We start from the raw sequence: 20715 nt of genomic DNA on the forward strand, positions 1-20715 counted from the left end.
TAAGAGACTACAACTCCCTACCACACAGTTCGGGCTTGATCTGATTTATCTCTAGAGAAACCCACAATGTGGGCATTGAATAAGAGTATGTACATACAAATATATGGATGAGCGATGACCGTGCGGCATAGGCAAAATGTAGTAGATGGTATAGAACAGTATATAGTACACATGAGATGAGTCATTTAGAATGTAAACATTATTGAAGTGGCGTTACTTAAAGTGACTCGTGATACCTTTATTAATGTTAATTTATTAAAGTGGCCAGAGATTGGAGTCTGTATTTTGACAGCAGCCTCTCTATGTAGTGATGGCTGTTAACAGTCTGATGGCCTTGAGATAGAAGCTGTTTTTCAGTCTCTTGGTCCCAGCTTTGATGCACCTGTACTGACCTCGCCTTCTGGATGATAGCGGGTGAACAGGCAGTGGCTTGGGTGGTTGTTGTCCTTGATGATCCTTTTGGCCTTCCTGTGACATCGGGTGCTGTAGGTGTCCTGGAGGGCAGGTAGTTTGCACCCGGTGATGCGTTGTGCAGACCTCACTACCCTCTGGAGAGCTTTGCGGTTGAGGGCAGTGCAGTTGCCGTACCAGGCGTGATACAGCCCTACATGTTTGCATCTGTAAAAGTTTGTGAGTGTTTTAGGTGACAAGACAAATTTCTTCAGCCTCCTGAGGTTGAAGAGCGCTGTTGCGCCTTCTTACAAACGCGTCTGTTTGGGTGGACCATTTCAGTTTGTCCGTGATGTGTACACAGAGGAACTTAAAACCTTCCACCTTCTCCACTGCTGTCCCGTCGATGTGGATGGGGGGGTGCTCCCTCTGCTGTTCCTAAAGTCCACGATCATCCTTTGTTTTGTTGACGTTGAGTGAGAAGTTATTTTCCTGACACCACACTCCGAGGGCCCTCACCTCCTCCCTGTAGGCCGTCTCGTCGTTGTTGGTAATCAAGTCTACCACTGTAGTGTCGTCTGCAAACTTGATGATTGAGTTGGAAGCGTGCATGGCCACGCAGTCATGGGTGAACAGGGAGTACAGGAGACGACTGAGAACGCACCCTTGTGGGCCCCAGTGTTGAGGATCAGCAGAGTGGGGATGTTGTTTCCTACCTTCACCACATGGGAGCGGTCCGTCAGAAAGTCAGGACCCAGTTGCACAGGGCGGGGTCGAGACCCAGAGAGAATGTTGTTGTCCAGATTACACCACCATCAGCATCACCACTGACCCTGTCTTGTTTCGACCAATCAGAGATGAGCTCGCTGTCAGCAGGTGTGATCTACATGCTGTGAAAGTCATCACAGTGACAGACCGCACAGCACAGCAAGACAGCAACACACACACACACCAACAAGCTCTAACAGTCTCACGTCAGAATTCGTCCTTGTTTTTCAAACTTCCAATTTTGAAGTTGTTCCAAACATCACATATCTAAGTGTTAAAGGTTAATTTTAGTCATTAACTCCACATTTTTAAGGTTAGGGTTAAGTTTAGGTATTAACTCAGAAATCTTAAGGTTAGTCATTACTCCACATGGTTAAGGTAAGGGTTTGGGAAAGGCTTCGAACAAAAATCGCAAAAGTTTTCTATCGCTGGATTCGAACATGCAACCTTTTTGCACCAGAGGCAGACACAAATGCCCATCTGCCATCCCTGTCCACAAAGCCCTAATAAAACCGAACCTACTTAAGGGCAACACCGCTCACTGTTGCCCTAGTGAACGGTTCCCACGTCTCCTGACGTCCTCAGACATGGATGAACGTCTAATCCTGACTTGTATCACGGGTGACCTGGCTGGATGATATATGTATCCAGCCTGCTAATTGTCTCCATGGTTCAGCAGGGCCAGCGGGATGTTGGGGAAGGCGGCGTTACAGTACAACTGCATTCACCAGTGGATACGCACGCACGCACGCACGCACGCACGCACGCACGCACGCACGCACGCACGCACGCACGCACACACACACACACACACACAACACACACACACACACACACACACAGGCTTTTAAAATGCTTCTCCATCTGTTTATGTAAATGAACTCTGACCTTAGCTGACCTCTGGGTGTGTTAGTTTGACAGTTAACCACTTAATGTGTTGTACTTTGAGTGTGTGTCTGTATGTGTGGTGAGCTATTGTTTCTCTATGAGTACAGTTGAACAGCAGGTCACAAACAGCAAGAGAGAAGAGAGAAGAGAGAGAGAGAGGAGGGAGGGAGCGAGAGAGAGAGAGACGGAGCAGGGGGAAAGAGAGAGAGGGAGCGAGAGAGAGGAAGAGAGAGAGGGAGAGACAGAGAGAGAGGAGAGAGAGAGACGGAGTAGGGGGAGAGAGAGAGGGAGAGAGAGGGAGGGAGAGAGATGGAGAGAGAAAGATTTGAAATGTCTCCATTGTGAGTGTAATGTTTACTGTTCATTTCTTATTGTTTATTTCACTTTTGTTCATCTATTTCACTTGCTTTGGCAATGTAAACATATGTTTCCATGCCAATAAAGCCCATTGCGTTGAATGAGAGAGAGAACAAACAAGAAAAATAGAACGAGATAAAGAGAGTGAGCCGTATGCTACTTTCAAATCCAGATCAATTGTTCTTTGTGAGGAATTAGTGTGTGATTGCGATGATGGTCTATTTCCATTGGCTATCTCATGATGAGCTGGTCAAAGGTTATTCAGAGCAGTGATCAGTCGATATGACCATGAGTACTGGATGAATGGACTATTGATCCCCCTCTCCTGACCACTCTGTACTGAACACTGGCTTATTTGACCTTACATAGATCTCTGTTTACCAGTATCTATTCTAGATAAGACTATATACAGTACCCAGTCAAATGTTTGACACACCTACTCATTCAAGGGTTTTTCTTTATTTTTACTATTCTACATTGTAGAATAATAGTGAAGACATCAAAACTATGAAATAACACAAATGGAATCATGTAGTAACCAAAAAGTGTTAAACAAATCAAAATATATTTTATATTGAGATTCTTCAAAGTCGCTACCCTTTTACATTGATGACAGCTTTGCACGCTCTTGGCATTTTCTCAACCAGCTTCATGAGGTAGTCACCTGGAATGCATTTCGATTAACAGTGTGCATTGTTAAAAGTTCATTTGTGGAATTTCTTTCCTTCTTAATACATTTGAGCCAATCAGTTGTGTTGTGACAAGTAGGGTGGTATACAGAAGATAGCCCTATTTGGTAAAAGACCAAGTCCATATTATGGCAAGAACAGCTCAAATAAGCAAAGAGAAACGACAGTCCATCATTACTTTAAGACATCAAAATTTGTATTTATTATGGATCCCATTAGTTCCTGCCAAAGCAGCAGCTACTCTTCCTGGGGTCCAGTAAAATTAAGGCAGTTTATACAACTTAAAATATTACAATACATTCACAGATTTCACAAACACACTGTGTGCCCTCAGGCCACTACTCCACCATGAAAGTCAGTCAATGCGGAACATTTCAACAACTTTGAAAGTTTCTTCAAGTGCAGTTGCAAAACATCAAGCACATGATAAAACTGTCTCTCATGAGGACCACCACAGGAAAGGAAGACCCAGAATTACCTCTGCTGCAGAGGTTGAGTTCATTAGAGTTACCAGCCTCAGAAATTGCAGCCCAAAAAATGCTTCATAGAATTCAAGTAACAGACACATCTCAATATCAACTTGTCAGAGGAGACGAGTGAATCAGGCCTTCATGGTCGAATTGCTGCAAAGAAACCACTACAAAGGACACTAATAAGAAGAAGAGATTTGCTTGGGCCAATAAAACACGAGCAAGGATATTAGACCGGCAAAAATATTTCCTTTGGTTTATGAGTCCAAATTTGAGATTTTTGGTTCCAACTGACGTGTCTTTGTGAGACACAGAGTAGGTGAACAGATGATCTCTGCATATGTGGTTCCCACCGTGAAGCATGGAGGAGGAGGTGTGATGTGTGGGTGCTTTACTGGTGACACTGTCTGTGATTTATTTAGAATCAAGGCACACTTAACCAGGATGCATTCTGCAGCGATACGCCATCCCATCTGGTTTGTGCTTAATGACCCAGCACACCTTCAGGCTGTGTAAGGGCTATTTGACCAAGAAGGAGAGTGATGGATCAGATGACCTGGCCTCCACAATCACCCGACCTCAACCCAATTGAGATGGTTTAGGATGAGTTGGACCGCAGAGTAAAGGCAAAGCAGCCAACAAGTGCTCAGCATATGTGGAATCCTTCAAGACTGTTGGAAAAAGCATTCCAGGTGAAGCTGGTTGAGAGAAGGCCAAGAGTGTGCAAACACTTTTTTGGTTACTACATGATTTCATATGTGTTATGTCATAGTTTTGTTCTCACTATTATTCTACAATGTAGAAAATATAGAAAACAAGAAAAACTCTTGAATGAGTAGGTGTGTCCAAACTTTTGTCTGGTACTGTACGTATCTATGATGAAATGCTATATAACTATCTTAACCCTAACCCTATCCTTAACCTTAACCTAAACCTCACAGTAACTCCTAACCCTAAACCTAAAGCTAATTCTAACCATATCTAACCCTAAATCTAACCCCGACCTAAAATAGCTTTTTTACAAGAGAGGACCGGCAAAATGTTCTCACTTCCAGATTTTTGGAGGGATAATTATTCTTGTGAGGACTTCCGATACTCACAAATATAGTCACGCACGCACGCGCACGCGCACGCACCACCCCACAAACACACACACACACACACACACACACACAACACACACACACACACACACACACACACACACACACACACACACACACACACACACACAGATACTTCCTCATCACCTTAAACTGTCTCAGTGACAAACCCCATGGTTATAATGTAATCACCTGAACTTACATCATGTCAGAAGAACTTGCAAATTATATTTACATTCAAAGTGCCCGAGCAGAGAACGAGATAGGTTGTGTGGTGTGATGACACTGTAGGACAATGCTGCCCTCTGATGTCCAAGTCACAAATAGCACCTAGTGCTGACTGTACCAACCATAAACATACAGTACACTCAGTATGTATTTGGACAGCGAAGCTAAAATGTTTAATTTGGCTCTATACTCTAGCACTTCAGATTTGAGACCACATTTTTCATATGAAGCATCAGTAGAGAATGTCAACTTTAATTTGATGGTATTTTCATACATATCTGTTGTACCGTTTAGAAATTAAAGCCATTTATGTATCTAGTCCCCCCATTTAAAGGTGTCCTAAGTATTTGTAGAAATTCACGTCTATGTGTTATAAAGAAGTCAAAAGTTTAGTATTTGGTCCCATATTCCTAAGCATGCAATGATTACATCAGGCTTGTGACTCTACAAACTTGTTGGGTGCATTTGCTGTTTGTTTTGGTTGTGTTTCAGATTATTTTGTGCCCAATAGAAATTAATGGTAAATAATGTATTGTGTCATTTTGGAGTCAATTTTATTGTAAATACCAATAGAATATGTTTCTGAACATTTCTACATTAATGTGAATGAATTGTGAATAATGATGAGTGAGAAAGTAACAGAGACATAAATATCATACCCCCTCAAAATGCTAACCACCCATGTTAATGTAATGGTGAGAGCATGTCTTGGGGGCATGATATAAAATGCTAACCTCCCCTGTTATTGTAATGGTGAGAGGTTAGCATGTCTTGGGGGCATGATATAAAATGCTAACCACCAATGTTAATGTAATGGTGAGAGGTTAGCATGTCTTGGGGGCATGATGTAAAATGCTAACCTTCCCTGTTAATGTAATGGTGAGAGGTTAGCATGTCTTGGGGGCATGATATTTGTGCCTCTAACTTTTGATCTCAAATCCAGAATGCTGGCGTACAGAGCCAAATGAAACATTGTAGCTTACTGTCCAAATAAATATGAAGGGGAGTGTAGCTATATATCATAATGTTATTCAACATCATTGGTCCCAGAATAGAGTCTTCCTCTGGGTCACATTTATCCATATGAATCCAGTGACAGTAAGAGCAAGGCATTCCTTCTCCTTCAGACATCACATTAAATATAATAGGTTGTGACATTTCAAATCAAAGAGTTGTCAGAGGGTTTTCACTCATATTCACCTAGGTCCTAAAGTGAGTTACAGTCTTCGTCTGTGTATCTCCAGGTAAGAATCGACTAGATGAGGCCGGTCCGAGCTCCCTGTGATGTGACATTGTCATGATGTGATTGATATCCCAGGCAGGGCAGTCTTGGGGGAGTATAGTTGGAGGGGTGGAGTTCCACAGTCTGCTGTCCCAGATGTCCATGTGTGGCCGCCGGCCTCTMCAACGAACTATGACCTCTCCAGATGGTGACCTCATGATCCCCCAGCAACCCAGCCCCAAAGACAGAACTCTGATTTAGTTGGATTGATGTGATTATGGTAATCTTGTGAGTTTGATCCTACATTAATGTAGTGCTAGACAATGTTAATTGACTAATTGATTAAGAGTAGCCTAAATACCACACGTCAGACTGTGTATGTGTGTACGGGTGAGCATGGATTTTGTGCGTGCTTGTTCTATACAGTGTGTGTGACTGTGTGTGTATGTTTATTAGAGATTCACACAAGGACAATCTCTTCAGCAATCCTTCCATTATTCCTCTCTTCTGTCTCCTCCTCCTCCTCCTCCTCTTCCTCTTCTGCTGATAGCTGAAGGGGGGGGGGGGGTGATAGTAATAACAGCTCTTCCGAGCGAGGGACCTTTCAGAATTCGCAAAGGCCATCATCCTCACCTTCCTTCAACCCACTCTGAGTACTCCATCACAGGGAGAACAACACCAGCGCAGACAGAGGTTATTATAAAGTTATTAACAGCATCTCATAAACCCTTGAACATGGTCAAACCCGTCCAACAGTGATGACATACTGGGACTCAGCTGGGTGGCCATAAAAAAGGGATTATGACACGCTGCTGTTCCTCCCACATCAAATTAATGAATCCATTCCAAACAWTAACCTTGCCTGCTACACATTTGTGAATATTTAATTATCCCCCTGCCTGCTTGCCTGTCTGCCCCCACCCCACATGTTGTTTGACTAATGACTGGGCTCGCCTCATCAAGCTCATGACAATGTAAACAGATGGGAGGTGGGGCTGGGCTCCGTGCCAGGCCTCCAGACACCAACGGGCTGAATAAACACTGACATATGCTGCAGCTATTCACACAGCTCAGAGGRCCTCCACGTAAACACTCTCAGGGAATATGGGTGACATCAAATTTAGTGTGAAGTTACCTGATAGTTGAAATTGTTTCCCCTTCAGCGATTTCGTGGACATTTAGGCTGCGTTTACACAGGCAGACCAATTCTGATATTTTTTCTCACTAATTAATCATTTGACCAATCAGATAAAAAATAATGATCTGATGTGATTGGTCAAAAGACCAATTAGTGGAAGAAATATCAGAATTGGGCTACCTGTGTAAACGCAGCCTTGGGGGGTGTGTGTGTGTGTGTATGTGTGACAGAGCGAGAGAGTAGCTGTTATTTAAACAAACTGTCCTATGACATGAACTGCCTTGGTTTCAGCAGATGACTCGCCAGATAAATGATGCAACATTAAACATTCCACTCTGTTCAGGCTCTGCCTGCACAAGGCTATACATACGACACTGGTTTTTGTTCATGCTACATTTTAATAGTAAAGCGCTTTGAGTATGAGCACATTGGGGGCTCAGACAGACAAGACAAGAGAGACAGACAGGTGTGGGCTCACAGTGACATCATCAGCCACCTGGGAGAGTTCCAAATAAATCGGGCAAACGGCAACTCTAACATGACATTATATATTAATTATGAAACTATTGTAAAATATATACACAGAAATAAAACTTGCCTATATGCATTCACACCACACGCACACAAACCAGGTTCATCCAATCAGAATCACTCTCTCCAGACGTTGCTCTTGGCTCCTCCAATCAGAAATCAGACATACAGTATGCTCRCTCAACTGACATAATAACATTCCTTCCCTGATCAAGCAGTTGTTTCTCTTCATCACAAATACWGTACATGGAGGGTGTTTCAGACACTTCTGTCTCTACGATCACAAAACTAGAATGTGATTCTATTTGCTGTAGCTCGTCCACTATCTACACGTCCCTCTTAGTAATAAAAAGCTTCCATAAAAGAAGATTCTTTCATTGTTATAAATAACCTTTCTCTACTGTGCYGTTGGACCTTCCTGTTCTCCACCTATCCTGTGCATCTGTCTCTCCTCATCATGTTCGATGTCATAGTTAACTTAAAAATATGCCAGTGACTTTCTACTAGTGGCTTGTTGTGAATATAGTACTTGGTACTTGGCAGTCACTGTCTGTACATTGATATACAGTGTATATAAATGTACAGAGAGTGACAGACAGTATATATATATATATACACAATAGCTATCTGTGATACATACATTTGAAGTCGGAAGTTTACATACACCTTAGCCAAATACATTTAAACTCACGTTTTTCACAATTCCTGACATTTAATCCTAGTAAAAAATTCCCTGTTTTAGGTCAGTTAGGATCACCACTTTATTTTAAGAATGTGAAATGTCAGAATATTAGTAGAGAGAATGATTTATTTCAGCTTTTATTTCTTTCATCACATTCCCAGTGGGTCAGAAGTTTACATACACTTAATTAGTATTTGGTAGCATTGCCTTTAAATTGTTTAACTTGGGTCAAACGTTTCGGGTAGCCTTCCACAAGCTTCCCACAATAAGTTGACAGAGCCTCTTGACAGAGCGGATGGTTAACTGAGTCAGTTTGTGGGCCTCTTGCGCTCGCACACGCTTTTTCAGTTCTTCCCACAAATGTTCTATAGGATTGAGGTCAGGCTTTGTGATGCCACTCCAATACCTTGACTTTGTTGTCCTTAAGCCATTTTGCCACAACTTTTGAAGTATGCTTGGTCATTGTCCCTTTGGAAGACCCATTTGCGACCAAGCTTTAACTTCCTGACTGATGTTTCGAGATGTTTCATTCAAGATTTCCACATAATTGTCCTTCCTCATGATACCATCTATTTTGTGAAGTGCCACCAGTCCCTCCTGCAGCAAAGCACCCCCACAACATGATGCTGCCACCCCCCCGTGCTTCACGGTTGGGATGGTATTCCTGCAAGCCTCCCTTTTTCCTCCAAGCATAATGATGGTCTATATGGCCAAACAGTTTCTATTTTTGTTTCATCAGACCAGAGGACATTTCTCCAAAAAGTACGATCTTTGCCCCATTTGCAGTTGCAAACCTTAGTCTGGCTTTTATGGCGGTTTTGGAGCAGTTGCTTCTTCCTTGCTGAGCGCCTTTCAGGTTATGTCGATATAGGACTCGTTTTGCTGTGGATATAGATACTTTTGTACCCGGTTTCCTCCAGTAGTTCCACAAGGTCCTTGCTGTTGTTCTCGGATTGATTTGCACTTTTCGCACCAAAGTACGTTCATCTCTAGTAGACAGAATGCGTCTTCCTCCTGAGCGATATGACGGCTACGTGGTCCCATGGTGTTTATACTTGCGTACTATTGTTTGTGCAGATGAACGTGGTACCTTCAGGCGTTTGGAAATTGCTCCCAAGGATGAACCAGACTTGTGGAGGTCTACAATTTTTTTTCTGAGGTCTTTGGCTGATTTCTTTTGATTTTCCCATGATGTCAAGCAAAGAGGCACTGAGTTTGAAGGTAGGCCTTGAAATACATCCACAGGTACACCTCCAATTGACTCATACATTATGTCAATTGGCCTATCAGAAGCTTCTAAAGCCATGACATAATTTTCTGAAATTTCCAAGCTGTTAAAGGCACAGTCAACTTAGTGTATGTAAACTCTACCCAATGGAATTGTGATGCAGTGAATAATAAGTGAAATAATCTGTCTGTAAACAATTGTTGGAAAAATTACTTGTGTCATGCACAAAGTAGATGTCCTAACCGACTTGCCAAACTATAGTTTGTTAACAAGAAATTTGTGGAGTGGTTGAAAAACGAGTTTTAATGACTACAACCTAAGTGTATGTAAACTTCTGACTTCAAATGTATGACTATTGGGTACACACAGAGGTTTCATAAGACACAATCAACAGCATAGGAGATTAGATTTCACTACTAACCAGGATGTGAATGACGTCTGCATATAACACAAGCACCCATGCATTCATTGCAAGCGCATAATCAAACAAACAGACACACACACACACACACACAGGCATTAGCTGTCTTTCTAAACAGCTCAATATGAGTTATCCTATAGCATTAAGCAGTACAGTTGATGTTATATGAGAAAACCAGCTGTCTTGTGGTTCTAGTTTTACTGTACAGTTCTCTAGTGTTCTGATCAGATTCTCCTGTGTTCTTTTCTTCTGAAGTCCCATTGTTCTCTTGTTCTGCTGTTGGACACAGTGTTCTAGTATTGTGGTGTTCTGTTGATGCGGTTCCTTAGGTGGTGAGTTTTGGTTACTCTAGTAGCGTTTCTGTTCGGTATCTTATCCTGTGCAGCAGGTGACGGTGGGCATCTTCTTGTTGGGATTTCTATAGAGGTTAGTCACAGACCCCTGGTCCTCAGCCCCATGAACCTGCTTGGTCACCTCTCTGAGAGAGAGAGAGCGAGTGAGCGAGTGAGTGAGTGAGCGAGCGAGCGAGTGAGTGAGTGAGTGAGTGAGTGAGTGAGTGAGTGAGTGAGTGAGTGAGTGAGTGAGTGAGTGAGTGAGAGAGAGAGAGAGAGAGAGAGAGGCACACTTCCACTGTATGGGCATTAGTGTGAATATGATGGACGTTAAATAACATTATTGCACACTAGAGGGCAGCAAAGCTTTACATGTTGTTCTACATGTTGGTATTGTAAGAACAGTTTAGGAAAATATCTTTATCGAAACGTATCCAAAGCAGACAGATCAGAGAGTACTCCATGGACAGGTAAATATCACTAAGCAGAGAGAGACAACAGATGACTAGGAGCTGGTATATCTTACCTGGCCAGATGCAGCACGGCCTCTATGACATTGGAGCCGTCTTTGGCACTGGTCTCACAGAAGAGGGCGTTATAAGTCTGATAGGAAACAACAACACAACTCTCAATCAGGTCATGGCTAGAAGGGATCCAGCTTTTGTCAGAATTGACTTTTCGTAGCAGGTTTAGGAGAACTTATGCAGCAGATTAGGATAATTAATGTGGCAGGTTAGGATAATTAGGTTAAGGTTAGGAAAAGGGTTAGGGTTGGCTAAAATGCTAAATTATAAAATAATAAATCAACTTTTGACATAAATTTGACAAGAGCTGGATCCCTTCTAGACATGACCTCTCAATCAGGCCGAAGTTTGTATTTATATTTGTATTTATTAAGGATCCCCATTAGTTCCTGCCAAAGCAGCAGCTACTCTTCCTGGGGTCCAGCAACATTAAGTGTGTGCCCTCAGGCCACTACTCTACTACCACATACCTACAATACAAAATCCATGTGTACGTGTGTGTAGAGTGCGTGTGTCTGTGCCTGTGTGTGTGTCTCTTCACAGTTCCTGCTGTTCCATAAGGTGTATTTTTATCTTAAAAAAAAAAAATCTGATTCTACTGCTTGCATCAGTTACCTGTAGTCATGGCTCTATRTAGTACTCTGTGCYTCCCATAGTCTGTTGTGGACTTGGGGATTGTGAAGAGACCTCTGGTGGCATGTCTTGTGGGGTATGCATGGGTGTCTGAGTTGTGTGCTAGTAGTTTAATACATAATAAAGTTTGATACATAATAAGCGGACCGAGGAGTCTGCCAGACCATGTSACCTGATTAGGCAAAATTCTGGGTCCCAGTTCTAGACTATATTGTAGGGCAGTGGACTCCAACCCCTAGTGAGTTCCAATAGAAATCGTGTGGCCAAAGAGGGACGCCATACTTCTAGACTTGACATTTAGTAAAGGTGAGCTTTAAGTATATAATGAGAATGACTGACATGTTTAAATTCAATACGGGTTAAACGCGAGCATAACTCACTGAAATGTTGTACCTATCCTAAGTGACTTTTCATACAGGCTCAAGACAGCCGTCAAACATATAACGAGTTGTATTGTCTAATTCAGGAATGCCATTTTTTCAGAACGTCTGGTCTTGGATGCGCCTATCAATCCAGCACATTTGAGAATCTCATACTAGTATGCGTTTCACTCAGCATCTTTTCTGCGGTCGCATAATAGACCTTGCTCTCTTACCTGATTATATGTTGGTATGTTTCTAGTGTATTTCTTCTCAATCCGAGAATAAAGGTGAGCTGTAGCATCGGAGGGTTGATACACTTTATGATCTAGCTTATTTCTGTAGTCTACCGACTTCACAAACTAGAGATGTGATTCTAATTTGCTGTAGCTGTCACTATCTCCATCGTTTCCCGACTCCGTTGAGTTGAATGGAATCTAAAACGCGTCTGACCCTATATATAAAGAGATTATAGTTTTATTATACAAGATAGTTTATATCACGGTAAAGGTTAACGTTTCTTCATCACTATGGTTGTGCTGTGTATTCTGGAAGCCATTTTCTACGCGGTCATAGGTTCGTCTACCGCAAGCATAATTTGTTCTTGGTTGATATGGTTTTCTCTCACGTATATATGTTCAGACGATGTCAGGTGTAGTTTTAACACTCTTTATTGAATATTACTCAGGCACTCTAGTTTAGCCGGTAATCTTGGATCTATAGATGAGCTTTTTCTGTTTGTGTGCTTAATTCTTACGTCCTCTCGGCGTACTGTGGTGAAGTCAACACCGTACTGAGTTTACGTTTGTGTATTTATATGAGTTCGTCACTATTAATGATTGTAACATGATAGTGGGACAGTAATCAATGATATTATAGTTTTACCTATGTATTATCGTACTTTATGTAAACTTACTCATAGGTGCAACTCCATATCGTCTTATCACTGATTGAATAACATGTAATATAATTTCTAGTAGACATAGTAACTGGATGAGACTATTATTATCTAGTCATCCAATGTCTTGTTATTTCGTATAGTTCGCGAAATAGAAACATTTTTCTAAACTGACGATGTCACACGCTGTCTGCTTGTCTCTGATAATTAATGACTTATTTTATTTCTTCTAGTTGGTTATATATTCATCTCTTCTCTGTGTATTTGGCTTGTCTGTTAGCGATATCCACTGTTCTTTGTTATGATAGGTGCCAATGTGTTCATGAGAATAACGTTATGTATTGTCCCGCAAGAAGCTGATATTTATATTCAGCTTCTGATATTATCTTATCATATCAGACAGTTAAATTGGATAGCAAAGTAGTATGCAGTAGCACATCTCAAATGTAGTGATTTGAGTAGGATATGACTGTATGAAATTGCGTTATATAAGCCGTAGTGGGTAGAAGAGAGTAGAGATACGGGTAGAGCCTATCGCAAGGCTATCGCAAGGAATAAGGAGTTGACGAAGAGTCCCTTCTTGACAGAGCTGGCTCGCTAAGTGGCTGAGCAGTAGCAGATGCTATGTGGTGCCTCCTTGTCGCAGCCGGGTTTTCACTTCCTGTCCCTCTCAGAGCTGTCTTCTATACTGAGCGCGCTCTTCTGTGACGCGCGAGGTAAGGGCGTTTTCGCTGTGTGGGCCACTTCCAATCAGAAATTCAATCTCTCTCGCACTTGTTGTCTCCCGCTTTAGCTATTTTGCCACAACTTTTCTCGGAAGTATGCTGCTTGGGTTCGTCCAGGTTCTCGCTCTTGGATGACTCGGAGAATGCGATTGTCGACAATTGCAACTTTTTAATTTACTGACTTGGTATGTGTTTGCGAGAACTTGTTTTTCTCACTCCTCATAAGGATTTTCGCCATATCACATTTAGGCTCACGTTTCCATCATAGAACACTCGCAGAATACATGCTTTAATTGTAGTTCGTGCACGTCGTCCCTCTCGATGCTCCACCTCCTGTGCACTAGCATCCAAGCCAGCGCTCATCCCACACACGAACATTGCACTGCTGCACCGTCCTCGGTCCCCGTCCGTGCTTCACGGTTTGTGGATGGTATTTCCTGCACAGCCTCCCCTTTCTTGCTCCAGCATAATGGGATGGGTCATTAGGCCATAACAAGTTCTATTTTTGTTTTCAGTCATGACAGAGGACATTTCTTCAAATAAGTATCGATTCGTTTTGCCCGATTTCAGTTGCAACCTTAGGTCTGGCTTTTTTATGAGCGGCTTTTGGGGCGTTTGCCTGTCTTGTCCTTGCCTGAGCGGCCTCTTCAGGTTATGTCGATATTAGCTGACTGTTTTGCTGTTTGGTTACTACGATATTTTTGTACCGTTTTCCTCAGTATTCTCTCCTACAAGGTCCTCTGTGGCTGTTTGTTCTCGGGATTGTTTGCACTTTTGCGCGCGCGCATCGCATAGTCAGCTCTTCCAGTCTCATGTAGCACCAGAACTGATGATACCTCTTTCTCCCGTTGATTGTCGCATTCTCGATGACGTGTCACGTTGGCTCTCCATGTGCTGTTTATTACTGTTAGCCGTTACTGTCATTTAGTTTGCTCGCGGACGCATAATCGTGGTCTACCTTCAGGCGGTTTGGACACATTGCTCCCCAGGATGATCAACCACGAGCTTGTTGGAGGTCTCCACATTCTTTTTCTTCTTCTCGAGTGTTTATATTGTGCTCGATCTTCTCTCTTTCTGCACTTTCCCATCATGCTAATTGTCATAGCCAATCAGAGGCACTGAGTCTTGAAATGGTAGGCCCTTATGAAATACACTTCAGTAGGTTACACGCTTCATATTGACTGTATATTTACTTAATAGTGGCCATTATGGGCGCCTAATCTAAGCAAGCCTCTAATCCTGTGCCCTATCGAATACCTCATTTTTCTTGAACCTTTCCAAGCGTGTGTCTTAAGCGCACAGTCAACTTAGTGTATGTAATTCTGACAATGTGACATTTGTGATAGCAGTGAATATACGTGAAATGATCTGTCTGTAAACACATTGTTTTGGAATAGATTACCTTGGTGTCATGCCACAAGTAGATGTCCTAACGGCACCTTGCCTATAAACTTATATGTTTGTTAACAAGGAATCTTGTGCGAGTGGTTGAAACGAGTTTTAATGATACAACCTACAGTGTATGTATAAACTTCCTGACTTCAATGTATGACCTTATTTTGCGCTGTACACACCAGTAGGGTTTCTATAAGATCACCTCAATTCAACCGGTAGGCAAGATTTAGCAAATTTTTTCTACTACTAACGAGTGATGATCGCATGTACGTCTGCACTTACTCACATCGCGATACATGCATTCGCATTGCAGGCTAATTCAAAACAATACAGAACTTCACTACCCCACTCATCAGGCATTAGCTGATCTTTCTAACGCTCAATATGAGTTATCTATAGTCATTTAGGCACGGCTACAGTTGTATGTGTTAATGAAGAATAGACTAGCTGTCTTAGTGGTTCTATGTTATTTCACTGTTACAGTTCTCGCTAGTGGTTCTCTGAGTTCAGGAGTGCTCTTCCTGTGTTTTTTCTTTGAGTCCCATTCTTGTTCTCCTTGTTCTGGCTGATTGGACACATGTTGTTCTCTGGTATTTCTGGTCGTTACGTGTTGATGCGCGGTTCTCTCTCAGGGTGGTGAGTTTTGTGTCCTACTCTGTCTGTCAGCGCGTCTCTCTCTGTTACTGTGCTCCTATCTTTATCCCTAGTTTGTCATGCCATAGAGTGACCGGTTGGGCCATGTTCGTTTCTTCGTATAGGCGATTTCGTCTCATAGTTAGATGGTTAGTCATAAGACCCGGCTGGTCGCTGCCAGCCCTATGGGGCAAGCCTGCTGGTCCCTCTCTGAGAGCAGAGAGAGGCGGTGGAGCGAGGTGAAGTGAGTGAGCGAGCGTAGCGATTGGAGTGAGTGAGTGAGTGAGTGGAGTGAGTGGGAGTGAGTGAGTGAGTGAGTGAGTGAGTGAGTGATGGTGAGAGAGAGAGAGGAGGAGAGAGGAGGGCACACTTCCACTGTATGGGCATAGTGTATGAATATGATGGACGTGTTAAATACATTATTGCACACTAGAGGCGCAGCAAAGCTTATCACATGTTGTTTCTACATGTTGGTATTTGTAAGAACAGTTTAGGAAATATTTTATCGCGTATCCAAAGCAGACAGATCAGAGCAGTACTCGCATTGGTCCGGTCTACATTATGGGTACATTCACTGTAAATGTGAGCAGAGCCTAGAGACACATAACAGATGACTAGGAGGCTCGGTATATCTCTACGCTGGCCCAGATGCACACGCAGGCTCTCTTACTGATCATTTGTGAGCCGTCTTTGCATCTGGGTCTCACAGAAAGAGGCGCGTTTATAGTCTTGATAGGAAACAACACCAACACTCAAACACCTCAATCGAGTGTTCTCCATGGCCGTAGAAGGGATCCAGCTGTTGTGTCAGAATTGATATACTTCGGTAGCAGCGTTTAGGAGAACTTGTTGCAGCAGATTTATAATGTAATGTGCAGGTTTTAGGATACATTAGGTTAGGCTTAGGAAGTCGGTATAGCGGCTCTGCAAGCTAGTTATAAAATAATAAATAGCCAAACTTTTGTGACCACCTCACTAACTATCTTGACACAGGGAGCTGGACTCCCTCTTCTAGGAGCCATTGAGCCTCTTCAATCAGGCCGCAACGTTTGTAGTTCTCTTATTGATCTTGCTAATTTGATTATCAGGACACTCCATTAAATGTTCCTGCCCACAAGCTGCCGCTTACTCTTCCTGGGGTCCAGCAACTATTAAGTGTGTGCCCTCAGGCCACTACCTCTACTCACATACCTACAATACCAAATCGCATGTGTACGTGTGTGTAGAGTGCGTGTGCTGTGCCTGTGGTGTGTGTCTCTTCACGTTCTGCTGTTGCCATAAGGTGTTTTTCTATACTCTTAAAAAAAAAATCTGATTCTACTGCTCTCTGCATTAGTTAACTGTAGTCATGGCTCTATATAGTATCTGTGCTCCCATAGTCTGTTGTGTGACTTGGGATTGTGAACGAGACCTCTGGTGGCATGTCGTTGTTTGGGGTAAATGGCCATGGGTGTCTTGAGTTGGTGTGCTAGTAGTTTAATACATAAATGAAGTTTGATACATAAGTAAGCGGGACCGAGGAGTCTGCCAGACCATGTTCCTCCTGATTAGGCAAAATTCTGGGTCCAGTTCTAGACTATATTTGTGGCAGTGGACTCCAACCCCTAGTTACATTTACCATTTGTGTCATTTAGCAGATGATTTTACCCAGAGGTGACTAACAGTTTACCCAAAGTGACTTCTACGTTGTACCCTCGACACTTGTTCTCTTCCAACGACAGTCCCGGGTAGCGCATCTCATTCTTTTGTGGAAGGCCCAAGTGAATCAGGTGTGTTTGTACCAGGGCTACAATAAAAATGTGCTACCGTGGACGCGGTACTGGTTGGGTTCCGTACAGTTGGAGGTACTGTTTGGGGTACGGTTCTGGTAGTGTTGGGGTACTGTTGAGAGGTACTGTTGGGGGATGTTGGGGGTACTGTTGGAATGGTATACTTGCTGGGAGTACTGTTGGGGTACCGTTGGGGGTACACGTTGTGGGGGTGACTGGCTTGGGGTACCCCGTCGTCTCGGGGTCCTCGTCTGCGGAGGTCGTTCGAGAGGTACCCTGCTTCGCGAGGTCATCCTCCCTCGTTGGGGTATCCGTTTGTCGAGGTACTCGGTTGGGGTGATTCGAGGTTGGGGGTACGCGTTGGGGGTACCCGTTGCTGGAAGTGTTGTACCCGTTGGGGGTTCGACCGCTCTGGGACGCTATTCTCCTCTGTTGAGGGTACCCCTTGTTCGAGGCGGTATGTTGGGCGGTATGCCTGCTCCGTTCGTGGGGTACTGTCTGGGGTACATACGTTTGCGGCGCTACCTTCGCTTTGTGTCACGGTCTGTTGGAGGTGTACTTTTGTTCGGGGGTACCCGCTTGGGGCTAACCTTGTTTGCGCGGGTGCCACCTGCTTGGGGTACTGTTTTGGGGTTACCCGGTTGCTGAGGTACCGTTGGCGCGGTACCTGCTTGGGTGGTAACGTTGGGGTGCTACTCCGTTGAGGTACTGCGTTTTGCTGCGGGTACCGAGTTGTGCATTACTCGGCCAAATGTAGTGTTTACTGGGAGCTCTGCGTGGAATGACAGTTCTCTCTACCTGGGTCAGCTATGTGTATCGATTCTATATCAGTTGCTTCTGATAAAAAATGTGTCATCTTCTCCAAATCGATAAAATATGCTCAACTGGTGTGCTAGCCTTTCTCCATGTCAGGGTAACAACAACCTGTCGTCCTACTTCTACTCTTGTCTTCATAGTAATTCGCTGTAGATGTCTCTTGACTCGTTGCACACCGTCGCGGCTCTTCACCCTATCAGATGACGGCCAGTGTTCTCTCTGCAGCCTGTCTTACGCCTTCGGTTGGACGCACTCTCAGGATTACTCGGATTCCTTGACCTCAGAGTGCTGCTCTTCCCTCTCCTGCTCTCTCCTCATGCTCCTCCTTCTCTCTCTGTGTCTACTTCCCTCTACCAGCACTCGCACTTCGGTGTCTCTCACTCTCCTGCCTCTCATCACTCTTTCTCTCTTGTTCTTTTCAGTGGTGTATCCATTCACTGTCAGTCCGACTCTACTCAACCATGACTATCTCCTCTACCTCTTGCCAACAACTTTCGCTTCCTGTCCCCTGTTTTTGCCCCGCTCCTCTACGTAACTCTTAGCCTGTTCTTTCTCTTCGTTATCTTTATCTCGCCTCCTCTTTCACCCTTGTCTTACCCGCCTACTGTCCTCTGTCTTCCCCCTCTTTCTCCTTGGTCGCTCCCGCCCCATATGTCTTCCCTTGTTGCTCTGCCCACTTCTGTCCCGTTTGTCTGTTCCAATCTTGTTTCCTTGTCTTCCCTCTCCATCATGCCACTTGTCATCGATGGAGAGCCTTATGTGTTCAGCAACAGACATTTATCGCTCATTGTGTTGCTGTGAGCCTGGGTGACCTTACGCTGCATCCAACAAACATCATTTAATATCAAGGGCGGCAATTTTGCACTCGTCAACAACAAGTAAACATAGGGCTCTGGAATCAACAAGTAGTGTCTTATATATTCTGAGGAGAGGGCTGAAATTTGGAAACACTTCCCATATTCTCGCCTATAATTATCTTTTACATGATCGGAGAGCTCGTGGCCTAACTAACGATGAACATGCGTATGGGCAGCTAAAGCAGATAGGACAGAGTTTGTTCAAGTGGAAAGGATAGACGGAGTATGAAGGATACGAGGGAAGGGTAACGGATCTCAGAGGAGACTCGGCGAGAGTAGAAGAGGTAAGGACAGCTAATATGAAGGACGATTAGAGGATAAAAGCACAAAGCTCTGACTGTTCCCTCACAGGATTTTCAGGTTAGACAGGTTGCTTGGGTATTCCATGTTATCACTGACAATTGCACGCTTTTTCCTGACCTTCACTAGCCTATCTAGCATAGTCAATTCTCACTTTGGAAGAGAGCGAAGGCTTTTTTACGCATACTGAACTTATATATTTGTTTTTTTGCTGTCTCCGCTTACGTGTTGAACTTGTAAAATTATGCACACGAGAGACGTCTTTGGATAAGTTGTGTGAATTAATTACCACTTTAGCCATGATAGTACCTTGGAACGCGATGCCTGAACAGATTATATGGTAGACAGCGCTCAGCGCTTTTCTCATTCATATCACAGTCACCAATGAGACACATCCAGATTCCACAATTTATGTTAGGTGGTTTTTGTTGTTGACTTATGTCAGATAGTATTTTTTTCCGTTCTGTGTGTCCTGCCTCAAAAATGTGATATTCTTAGTGTCAGTAACCGTTGTCTCTTATTGACTTGATAGTGGACCAGGTACGTGTTTAAGCTTGTGCACATAGAGTTATGGTTGATTTATTTAGTGTAATTCGCAATCTGTTGAGGATCATTGTTGGGACTCGCGAGCGCTTCTCTGGACTAAATTCTTAGTTTAGCTAGTTAAGTATTTGCGAGATTCAGTATGGTAGCTGTGAGTTGTGCTTTACATATTACGATAGCTGGTTAACAATACCCTCAGCATGTTATGGATAAGCACTCTTCTCTAATATCTGATAGTTGGTGTGGAATTGATGGTTGATGTATCTCACAAAATACGCCAGCACTACTGTCAGGATAGTATTGATGTTCGCGCTTACGTAAGATTTTGTAGAGTGAACACTGGATCTTGTTATTGATATCCAGCATCATCACAAGAACACACACATATCGTTATATTAGTTCGCAGATCCCTAACGATGCCAGCACCACAAATGGTAACTGAATCAGCATAGGATCTGGCTGTTACTCACAACCGAATCAACGCAGATATACGTATACTAATTGGATTATGCTAGTAGTGGTAGCTACGCATCCGCAATGACATGTCTAGGCATCGCAAACGACTCACTAAACAATCGTCACTCTCTGTCGGCATAACAATACACAAACGTACGCCAATCCAGACCATAGACCAATGCGCTTGTGTAGGAGATGTGTATGTGTGTTGTCACTGGCGCGTCTTGGTGAGCAGCAAGCCAGATGATACTCAGTTCAATAGCGCAAGAGAGATTTCCATTCTTGTATGTTTTAGCGTATTTTTTCGTACAGTTGGTAAGGAGAATAATCAGGGTGTAACGACATGATAGCCAGTTATGG

At 43.4% G+C, this 20715-nt stretch overlaps 1 protein-coding gene across 1 annotated transcript in view; it reads right to left on the minus strand.

Annotated features, from left to right (window-relative positions):
- Positions 1-9843: 9843 nt before the first annotated feature.
- The window catches only part of LOC111973948 (ras and EF-hand domain-containing protein-like), a 72491-nt gene continuing 61619 nt past the window's right edge, over positions 9844-20715 (minus strand). The window contains exons 15-16 of the mRNA XM_070446863.1: positions 10974-11050; positions 9844-10593 (exon numbers count right to left, since the gene is read on the minus strand). Of these exons, the coding sequence (XP_070302964.1) occupies positions 10488-10593; positions 10974-11050 (183 nt within the window). The 3' untranslated portion in view covers positions 9844-10487. The remainder of the gene's footprint in view (positions 10594-10973; positions 11051-20715) is intronic.

Source organism: Salvelinus sp. IW2-2015, linkage group LG15, assembly GCF_002910315.2.
Source record: "Salvelinus sp. IW2-2015 linkage group LG15, ASM291031v2, whole genome shotgun sequence".
NCBI classification, from domain to species: Eukaryota; Metazoa; Chordata; class Actinopteri; order Salmoniformes; family Salmonidae; genus Salvelinus; species Salvelinus sp. IW2-2015.